This window comes from Phyllostomus discolor, chromosome X (genome assembly GCF_004126475.2).
Source record: "Phyllostomus discolor isolate MPI-MPIP mPhyDis1 chromosome X, mPhyDis1.pri.v3, whole genome shotgun sequence".
Taxonomy (NCBI): Eukaryota; Metazoa; Chordata; class Mammalia; order Chiroptera; family Phyllostomidae; genus Phyllostomus; species Phyllostomus discolor.
Window position 1 is genome coordinate 31,684,647 of NC_050198.1, and position 10,890 is coordinate 31,695,536.

The following is a 10,890-nucleotide window of genomic DNA, read 5'->3' on the forward strand; positions in this document are numbered from 1 at the left end:
ATGAGTTCAAGAACAGGATTCAGAAGTTTGCTGGAGCTTACCTGTACAGGTGTGCAGACTGCTTGTTCAGTTATCAGGAATTTTGTAAACTGGTTGTTAAACACAGCTATTACTAGAAATAAAATGACATAAACTTACAATTACATAACTTAGATTTTTAAAAGATGATACTCAAAACTCATCACTTCCTTATTTTATTACATTTCATTATTTTCTATGCTCTTGAGTTCATTCACCCCTATTTTAAAAGTATGGTAGAAATAGGACATAATGCTGCAGTACTGCTTCTAGATTCTGTGTTCCATGACTACATATTGGTAACTTGAAATCTAACAAGGTGATAGTGTGTAAACCATGGACATTGCCAAAAGTTTGAAATCAGACATTCAAACATTTTCCCTCTCCCATTCCCCTCAATGAGCTGGTTGTTAACCATTTACCAGCACACCATTGAGAGCACTTAGAATAGTGCCCCGCACATGGTACACTCTATAATAAATGTTTCCATTATCATATTTGCTTTTACACTGGGTGGGGATACATAGGGATTTTTTGTGGGTTGGAGTTAAAAATGTTTGAAGAACATGGAACTACACAAGGCCAGTTGGTAGTCACGCCCCGGACCTTTAACTTTTTTTAAAAGATTTTATTTATTTACTTTTAGAGAGAAGGGAAAGGAGAAAGAGAGGGAGAGAAACATCAGTGTGTGAGAGACACATTGATCCTTTGCTTCTTACACACGTCCAACCAGAGACCTGGCCCACAACCCAGGCATGTGCCCTGACTGGGAATCCAACCAGCAATCAAACTCTCAGGCCGGCGCTAAGTGTGCTGAGCCATACTAGCCAGGGCTAGACCTTTAACTTTTTTAGTGAAAGGTTTTAAGCCAGCCCTGTCCATTGTTCTTGTGCATCTAAGTTAACACACCTTTGAAATATCAGAGGTAATACCCTTCAAAAGGGATATTAACCCTCAAGAGAGCACATAATCTTAAGTATCCCGTACCAATCCCTGCCTTGCTTTCTCCAATCTTCCATGTACATTTTCTCCTTAATATCAAATGCATAAAAGAAGCTGCAAAACTGTTATCCTCAGGAGCATCTGAGATCCTCCTCCCCAGCATGTTGTCAGTTTGACTCAAACTCATAAAATCTTCTACCGATTTGGATGTTTCTTACGTGAACACATATTTATTCCTCCAAATAACTCTTAAATCTGTAGTACTTATTATCCCCATTTCGTAGATGGAGAAACTGAAGTTCTAAAGTGGTACAGTTCGGGCAGCAATGTCACTTTGCGGAAGTTAAATTCAAAATTGCAGCCTAGCGTGGAATGCACATTAACCCACATTCCTTCCTCTCAACGTTCCAGACTCCAGCGGTAATTTCACTTCATTGCCCGCCTAAAACAGGTGCTGCCGTTCTCATTGCATTTTGGGAAATGTAGTCTATAAGCTCAAGGAACCTCGCCGTACAAGAAGGGAGGAGCGGGGAAGGGGAAGTACCTATAAACAACCGTAGCCTTAGAACCGTGAAGCAGAGCCTGTTTTCGCGCCACGCGACGCTTCAACTACGCATGCGCGAGTCCAGCGGCCATTGGTCGTGCCCGTTGCATGCTGGGAAGCGCAGTTCTCCAGCCTGGCGAGGTCGACACTAGGGGTCTGGACTCAAGCTCTGAGTTACGGTCGGGTCCAGACCTCGCGCCACCCTTGGTATTCCACGAGGATAGACTTGCCACACTGCAGTAGCCGTTAGGCATGCGCGATAAGGCATTCGGATCAGCTAAGAACAGCAACTGAAGTCCTAAGATTTCTCACCAGTTCGCGCTCTCTACACGGCTTGGGCTGCTGGCAGACCGGCCTCCTCGTTCCGCCTCTCGCCACTCCGAAAACTAAGGTAGGCCCAGGTGCTCGGAGGGCGTGGGTCCAGGCCAAGACAGTGGAGGCACGACTGCACTGTCCCGCTGGCGAGGGAAGGAGGACAGAGCTACGTAGTCTGGGCGGCTGACACCAGGGAGGCTGCAGACCCAAGGTTTGTATGTAGAACGGGATTACTATTGCGGGGTTGGCTGAGGCGGGGAGGCTGGGGGTGGCAGGGGTCCAGATATCAGCGGACCTGCATTGAGGGGGCTCTGAAGGCCCCACTAGCGACATGATCTTTGAATAAAGGTCGAGGAGGGAGCGAGGGTATGGCCGGAGAGCTGTTAATGGAGGGGGAGGCGGCATGAGTGTAAGGAGGTCTGCTAGGGCTTTATAGAGGAATCAATAGGGGCTGATGGTCAACATGATCATGGGGACTAGTGGGAGTGTGTTCATTGATTAATGAGGGGGTGGTAGAGTGGGCAACTAAAAAGTAATGGGAGGCAGATGGGGATGTGATCCCCGAGGGACTTATGGAGGTATGATTTCAATAGATTAATGAAGAGTGGTGGTCATAGTAATGGAAAGCATAATGATGAGGTTATGGAGGGAATAGCAGAGGCCAGTGGGGGTCATGATCAAGGAACTAATGGAAACAGTGATCAAAGAAGTGAGAGTGAGAGGTGGAAAACATGTAGTCAAAGGCTTTTAATGGGTGATCATGGCACAGTCATCAAGGAATTAATGCTAACAGTGAGCAAAGAAAGGATAATAGTAAGGTGTTGGGGTGTGGTCACCAAGTAATTGTTGGGGGTCCAGGTGGGCAATGAGGGTAGAATGGGAAACTGATCACTCAGGATTAACCTGAGTGTGTGATAATGAAGGAATTTCAGGGCACTAATGGTGTGATGTATGAGGGATTAATTGGAGGGCTGAGTTCATGGGGGGCTGATAAATCACTGTAATTGAGAGCTTAATGGGAAGCTAATAGGCCATGATCCTCCAGACATTAAGGCATTAATGGGCATTGATAATGTAGTAATAAAGGAATTACTGGGGACCCAATCATTGCAGGGATTAATGGGGAATGAGATAGGGAGAGAGAGATTAAGGGGGTGGGGAGTACAATGAGGTAGTAGTGAGATAATGAGGATGAAAGCAAGGGATTAATGGGGGAGCTAATAGGGATATATGAATCTAGGGGCAATGAGGACAGCTGGGGAAACAGTGAGATGTTAATGGGAATAAGATGGGCAGAGAAGGGTTGATAGAGTCACAGGGTGTAATAGACAGAGTGTGGCTGACAGCAGTCGAGTTTGACAGAGTCAGTAATGTGTCATCTGTGAGATAAGTGTTGGGTTGGGGGATCTGTGGGGTGAGTAATGGGCTCTGTGGGGGTTCCAGTGGTGTGAGTGGTAGAGCCTGAGAGTTCAGTGCTGGGGTTCTTTAGGCTATGTGAATGGGGTCAGTGACTGGGCTCCAGTCTTCTGATCTGCTGAGGAAACTCTCATGTGGGTCAGGTGAGCCCAACTTGGTTTGTGTGGTTTTGGCTGCCCTGCAGAGGTAGGTGGTGGCCCACTCACCCAGTTACTGATACAGGGTGGCATCAGCTTACTGTTGGCAGGTCCCTGGGCAAACAGTGTGTGAGATGGGACGGACATCAAAGGACAAGCGGGATGTCTACTACCGCTTGGCCAAGGAGAATGGCTGGCGTGCCCGCAGTGCCTTCAAGCTGCTACAACTCAATGAGGAATTCCAACTCTTCCAAGGTCCCTACCTGGCTGGCGAGTCCCTGGGGGATGGGGCAGGCACAGGGAACAGACAAGTGAGCTAGGTCTGCAAAGCAACCTGTAGTGGGGGGGCTGACTTGCGGGGACAGGGGGTGTTCTGTGGGGCAGAGGGCCAGGCAGGAAGATGTGCAGACACTCAAGAGGAATTGGGCCCCTGGGCAGCAGATAGATGTGGGTGACCCCCCAGGGTGAGCAATGAATTTTGCAGGGTTCCCAGGTTGGAGAGGTGAGTGCAACTGACACTACACCTTTCTGTGTGTGCTCAGGAGTGACACGGGCAGTTGACCTCTGTGCAGCCCCAGGCAGTTGGAGCCAAGTCCTGAGCCAGAAGATTGGGTGAGTGTGGAGTCCCAGATGGGGGCACCCAGGAGGGCAGGTTAAGTGGAGGGCAGGCCAGGAGTAAAAACTGGACTGACATGGGCCATGTTGTCCACAGAAGCCAGGGGTCTGGCCATGTGGTGGCTGTGGACCTTCAGGCTATGGCTCCACTACCAGGTGTGTTACAGATCCAGGGTGACATCACCCAGGTAAGAGCATGGCTGGGGATGTTGAAGTGTTTCCTGGGCAAAGATCCCCCAACCTGGGGGCTACAGACAGTGCAAGAGACAGAGAAACAGATTGAGAAAGATTCAGAGGCAGATAGAGTGACTGAGAGAACCCAAGAGTATAACAGAGAGGCAGAGAAACAGAGCCAGCAGAATGTAATCCCAGAGAGATGGCAACAAATTATGGGACTGGGTCCCCACAGATGGAGTGTGGTTTTAGGCAAATCCTGAGCATTTGAGTGACCCAGGGCCTGCAGCAGGGCCATGGGCAGGTGTGGTTAGAAAGCCACAGTATGGGGGGACCTTGGGGCCACTCATCCACCCTCTCTTCCATAGCTGTCCACTGCCAAGGAGATCATCCGGCATTTTGAGGGCTGCCCCGCGGACCTAGTGGTGTGCGACGGGGCTCCCGATGGTAAACATGGGTTGGGAGGTCAGGCGGGGGACCCTGCGTATGTCCTTTCTGTATTTCCTGTTTTGTTGGCAGCTTCTTTCCCACTTTGGCCTCCTCCTCTGTCAGCCGTTTCCTACATCTGGCAACTTCTCCCTGCCCTGCTGCCTGCTCTCTGCCTCTGTCTTCTCCCTCCTCACTCTCTACCACTTTGATTTTGTCTGTTGCCCACCTTCCCTCTTCTCTTATCTCCTCTCTATGCTCTCTGCAGCTCTCAAGTCCCTCTCACTGCCCATTCATTTTAGTCAGTTAGTCATCCATTCAACACACATTTACTAAGCACCTATCACATGTCAGGCACTGTCGTACATGTTGGGAAAACATTTGTGAATAAAATTCCGCTAATCTCTGCCCTCATAGAGCTAGTGTTCTAGTGGGAGCAGATAGAAAAAGAAGCATGATTGAGCTGTGTAGCATATCAAAAGGTGATAGCTACCATGGGGAAATTAATGAAGGGGGAGGGGGTCCTGTTGGAATGTTAAATACAGTGAATGCAGACGGCCTCATGGGTGTTAGCACAAAGACCTAAAGTGAGAGAGTAAGCCAGAGGAATGCCTGGAAGAAGAACAATCCAGGCAAAGGGACAAGCCTGTGCAAAGGCTCTGAGGTGGAAGGGTGCTTGGCATGTGCAAACATGAGCAAGGAGATCAGTATGGTAAGATCAGAGTGAGGGGGAGAGTGATAAGAGGTGAGATCAGTGAGGTCACAGGACACAGATCTTTGTGTGGATCCTTACGGGCCACAGTGAGGACTTGGGCTTTTTCACTGAGATAAAAACTCAAGAGAAAACTGTGAGAGGGTTATGAGCAGCCGAGGACCATCCCTATCTCTGAGTTGTGACAGGATCCCTCTGGCTGCTGTTAAGAGGCAAGGGTGGAAGCCAGGGGCCTGGGGAAGAGGAGGCTACTGCAGTAGTCCAGGTGAGTGATGACAGTAGTGATGAGTAGGGTCGGTTCAGGAGGTCTTTTGAAACTAGAGCCAAGAGGATTTGCTAATGGCTTGAATGTAGGTGTGAGGAGAGAATGAAACTTGTCAAAGGTAACTAAGGTTTTTGGCCTGAACAACTGGAGGGGTCAAACGAGATGAGAAAGGTGGTAGGAAGAGCATGTTTGAGCAGGAAGCTCAGGAGTTTGGTTTTGGACAGGTCAGGTTTGAGGTGTCAAGTGGGATCTGAGCCTGGAGTTAAGAGTCTGTACTGGAGGTAGAAATGTTGATAAAGAAGCTGGCAGATAAAGTTGTTATGAGCATTAAAATGAGCTCCTAGGAATTAGGAGCTCAGAATATGCATCTAGTTGACAGATAGTCATTCACATGCAGAACCTTAGCAGTAAAAGATCTGGGAAATGTTTTTAGCCTTCTAACCTCTCTGGGACAAGAATATAGCTAGAACTGGATGGCTCCCCTAATGCCGTTCCTCTTGCTGCAGTAACTGGCCTCCATGATGTTGATGAGTATATGCAGGCCCAGCTCCTCCTAGCTGTGAGTAACCTTGGTTGCCCCTGCCTCAATTTATCGCCCTCCAGCTACTTCTGCCTCAGCCTTAGCTATCTGTCCTGCCCACAGGCTTTGAACATTGCTACACATGTCTTGAAGCCCGGGGGCTGCTTCGTAGCCAAGGTAAGCCTTGGGAAACCTGATGGGGGACAGAGACAGATCCCTAAGGGTCGAGCTCATGCCTTTTATCTCTGCCTCCCCACCCTGCAGATCTTTCGAGGCCGGGATGTGACACTGATCTACAGCCAGTTGCGTGTGTTCTTCTCCAGTGTGCTCTGTGCCAAGCCTAGGAGCAGCCGGAACTCCAGTATTGGTCAGTGAGGAGTAGGGTCAGGCAGGCAGTGGGAATCTCAGGGACCTGTCCGGTCCCTTGGGTGGAGGTGACAGTCTGCCCTCACTCCACCTTTCACCCACAGAGGCCTTCGCTGTCTGTCAGGGTTATGACCCTCCTGAGGGCTTTCTGCCAGACCTGACCAAGCCCCTACTGGACCACTCATACGGTGAGAGCCAGAGCCCTGGGCCCTGTCCCTGGGGAGATTCTTCCCCCTTGTGGGATTTGTGTCTCAGGAGGGCTCTCAGCCCCACTCCCTGGTAGAGACTGTACCTTGTGGGAATTCTGTCCCCAGAGGTTCCTCAACCCCACCCTCTGGTGGAAATTCACCCCGCCCCCCACTCCATATGGATATTATATCCCAGGAGGATCTTCAACCCAGTCCCCTCATAGTAACTACACTTGGACCTGGTGAAATTCTGTGCCAGGAGGGTCCTAAGTTCTGCACCAAGCAGAGATACCCACCTAAGGAGATTATAACCTAGGAAGATTCCGTCACTCCCCCAGGTGAAAACCTTATCTATGTGGGAATGTTGCCCCATGAGATTCTTTCACCTGGCTCTTAGTGGGAAAAGGCACAGTGCCTGCTTATGCAGCGAGCGGGATTGAGACAAGGTCTAGGCCATATAGAAAGGCAGGTAGACATAAAAGTGCAGTGTGATGCCCTGGTCAGGTGGCTCAGTCAGTTGGAATGTCATCCCATACACCAAAAGGTTATGGGTTCAGTCCCCAGTCAGGGCACATACCTAGGTCACAGGTTGAATTCCTGGGGTGGTCACATATAGAAGACAACTGATCAATGTTTCTCTTTTTGTCTCTCTCTAAAATCAATAAACATATCCTCTGGTGAGAATTTTTAAAAATATTTTTTTAAAGTGTGGTGCGAAGAAAGTTGGGGGTGGGGGCAGTGTTTTAGAAGAGGTGATTTGAACCGAGTATAGAATTTCTGGTGGAGGAGCATGAGAGTAGCTGGTGGGTGTGTGGGGAGGCCTTGGTACCCATGCTTCAGCCTGCGTTATGCCTGGTCCCAGGCATCCCAGCCCTGTCCTGTCTTATTTCTCCCTGCTTGTCAGATCCAGATTTCAACCAATTAGATGGTCCCTCCCGCATCATTGTGCCATTCGTGACCTGTGGGGACCTGAGCTCCTATGATTCAGACCGCAGTTACCCACTGGATGTGAGTGCCTAGCCAACAGTAGGCAGACTGGGGGGTGGGGCTATCCTAAGTTCCCAGGTCCTTACCATCTTCCTACTGTGTGTCCTTGCAGCTGGAGGACGGCTCAGAGTACAAATACACTCCACCCACGCAGCCCCCCATCTCACCACCATACCAGGAGGCATGTTCATTGAAGAAGAAGGGGCGGCTGGCCAAGGAGATCTGCCCCCAGGACTGCCTCATCAGCACAATGGACACATTGCCCAAGCCCCTGGCTGCCCCGCAGTGCCACACCCTGCTGGCCTCTGAGGTCTGGAAACAGGTGGCCCAGGGCCTACAGTGCCCTTTCTGTGCGCCCACAGTGACTCCTCCCCATACTTCTCTTCTGTCCCCAAATCACATAGTTTTGGGGGTCAAAATTCTCTTTCCTGCCTCCCAATAGCTATAAAAATCAATAGGTAAAACCAAGAATAATGAATGGGAATACCTTAGCCAAATATCTGAGTCCCTTTTCTTTTTCTTGAGTAGGTGGAAGACAGTGAAATGAATTGTTCACCTTAACACATTAAGGTAAATCTGCCTTTTTATCAAAGAGTTTGAGTAAAGGACACCTTTAAGAAGAAGATTAGCAAAATTTTCACCTTTGATTTACATCAACTGATAAGATTTCAGTCAGCAAACTTTGAGCATGTGACATGTCAGGAACTGCTTTAAGCATTTTACATATATATATATATATATATATATATATATGGAGAGAGAGAGAGAGAGAGAGAGGCATTCTATAAGCATTTAGTAAGTCCATACGGTGTGCTGGGCATTGTTCTAGGTTTAGAGGTAGAGTGGAGAAAACAAACACCACAGCCTTCGTAGAGCTTCTAGATTGGAAAAGAAGCAATAAACAAGAACACAGTCTGAATGCAGGTGTTCCCCCCAACACACATACGCATTTATGTACTCACACCTAGAGCTTGCACTTCACTATGTATTTATATATGTTATACTTAATATGTAAAGTAATATTGGACATGAAAATTTTTAAATAAATCAGGGTAATTACAGAAATTCTGGGGGTAGCAACATACACATTTTAAAGGGGTTGTCATAGAAGGCTTCACTGAGGTAATGTTTGAGCAGAGACTGGAAGGAGATGAGGGAGAGAATTCATGTATTTACCTAGGGGAGAGCATTCTAGGGAGAAGAAATAGCAAATGCAAAGGCCCTGAGGTGGACCTGGGCCTGGTGTGTGAGGGAGCAGTGGGGGGCCAGTTTACCTGTAGCAGAGTGGGCCAAACACAGCAGTGCCGGAGGGCTTCTCATCCTCAGAACCTCGTGTTAGAGGACATCCCTTTCTGACAGTGGCTTATAAATGAGTACTAGGAGTTTCCTAGCTGGCACTATTTGTAGTACCCCCCAGACCAGAAACAGCCCAAAGACCCATCACCTGTAAAATGGATCATTAAATTGTGGTATATTCATGGTGGAGAATTATTGGCAATGAGAATGAACATTGTATAATTACATGAAATGATACCCTATATTATTACTCATTAAATGGAACATATATATGTTCTATGCATTTTTTTTTTCTGTATGTCACTGTTTACAATAAAAGTAGGAGAAAAACTTCACAAAAACATTAGTGGTCAAGTGAACAATGATTAAGTAGCAAAAAGTGGGAAAATACATTTCTGTTTAAAACTTTTTCTTTGACCTTTTAATAGCTGGTAATGTGAGACAACTCAGAAGCTGTTTGCTGTCAGGAGAGCCAGAAGTTGCGCTGATGAACTTGTTTTTCAAATACGATCATATTGATGGGTCCGGCACACAAGCTCCAAGTGGGAACCTGCAATGACCACTGTGGACACAGCCAGGAAGGAAACATCAAGGAATGTTCGTTTCCACTGGAGAAGGGGTTCTTGCGTGAGATCTTGCCTCTTTTCCAACTCTTTCAAGGGCTGTCCTATGTCCAGAATTTACCCAAAAGCCTGGGTTTCTTAACCTGGACAGAAGTCAGGGGTATCCATGAACTTGATGGAAGAGAAGATTATATCTTTATTTTCACTAATATCACTGAATTTTAGCTGTATTCCCAAATACAAATTCTAGAAGTAAATCATGATGGTAAAACCAGTGCCTGTGACTTTTCCACCAATACAAATCAGTTCATTTTTATGGTAGGCTTGTTGCAGGCATCTTGAAATATTGTTCACATCTGTCACTACTTGAAATCATGGAAGATCTTACAATTTGATCTGGTAATAAAAAATTCATATATTACTGCATCCCAATGTTTCATTTTACTACAGGTGATCATATTTTTTCCAGTTTTATTAAAATATAATTGCTATAATATATGAGTATAAAGTACACAGCACATTGATTTGACATGTGTGTATATTGTGAAGTGATCACCACAATAAGTTTAGTTAACATCCATTGGCTCACATAGTTATATATGTTTTCATCTGATGGGAATTTTTAAAATCTGCTCTCTTGGCAACTTTCAAATACACAGTACAATATTATTAACTATAGTCACCATGCTATAGGTTACGTCCCCATGACTTTTTTATAACTGGAACTTTGTCCCTTTTGACTGTTCACCCATTTCTCCCATCCCACCCACACCTGTGGCAACCACCAATCTGGTCTCTGTTTCCCTGAGTTCATTTTCTTTAGATTCCATGTATAAGTGAAGTCAAACCGTATTTGTCTTTCTCTATCTGACTTACCTCCCTAACCTTCGAGTCCATCCATATTGTCACCAATGGCATCAGTTCATTTTTTGTGGCTGTACATTCTCGCAATCTGTTCTTAAGAGTAGGTAGGATTGGCAGATGTGCAGCTTTCGCATTTCACATTGTGCCGCATTTTCTGTGTCCATCTATTGACAGACACAGGTTGTTTCCATATCTTGTCTGTTTTGAGTAATGTTGCAGTGAACACAGGGGTGCAGATATCTCTTTGAGATAGTGATTTCATCTCCTTTGGGTAAATACCCAGAAGGAGATACTGTTGGATCATGTAGTAGTTATTTAACCTTTTGAGGAACCTCTGTACTGTATAATTGATTTTTATAGTCATCCTGTGTATTTGGGTGTGTTTTTGCATGTGCATGCTTTTTAAAATATTCTGTTAAGAGGTCCACAGATTTAACTAAATGCCAAAGGGTCCGACAGAACAATTTTTTATGTTAAAAGCTCTTCTCTTAAATGTTAGGAAGTGTGTCTTGACTGCAGTCTTGAATTTCTCCAGTTCAGCA

General features: G+C 46.6%; 1 protein-coding gene across 7 annotated transcripts; it reads left to right on the forward strand.

Annotated features, from left to right (window-relative positions):
* The first annotated feature begins 1,610 nt into the window (after positions 1-1,610).
* On the forward strand, positions 1,611-9,910 carry FTSJ1 (FtsJ RNA 2'-O-methyltransferase 1). Of its 7 annotated transcripts, none has more exons than XM_036016393.1 (13): positions 1,616-1,895; positions 3,469-3,627; positions 3,915-3,984; positions 4,085-4,175; positions 4,530-4,608; positions 6,071-6,123; positions 6,208-6,261; positions 6,349-6,451; positions 6,555-6,638; positions 7,549-7,646; positions 7,738-7,935; positions 8,154-8,195; positions 9,350-9,910. In XM_036016393.1, the coding sequence occupies exons 2-12, from the start codon at positions 3,507-3,509 to the stop codon at positions 8,184-8,186; spliced, it is 984 nt and encodes a 327-aa protein (XP_035872286.1). In that variant the 5' UTR covers positions 1,616-1,895; positions 3,469-3,506; the 3' UTR covers positions 8,187-8,195; positions 9,350-9,910. The 7 variants fall into 7 exon arrangements, with proteins under 7 accessions (XP_035872283.1, XP_035872285.1, XP_035872284.1 ...); XM_028523323.2 differs by having other exon boundaries at positions 1,620-1,895; positions 7,543-7,646; XM_036016390.1 differs by having other exon boundaries at positions 1,611-2,030; positions 3,483-3,627; positions 6,071-6,261; positions 7,543-7,646.
* Positions 9,911-10,890: the final 980 nt, after the last annotated feature.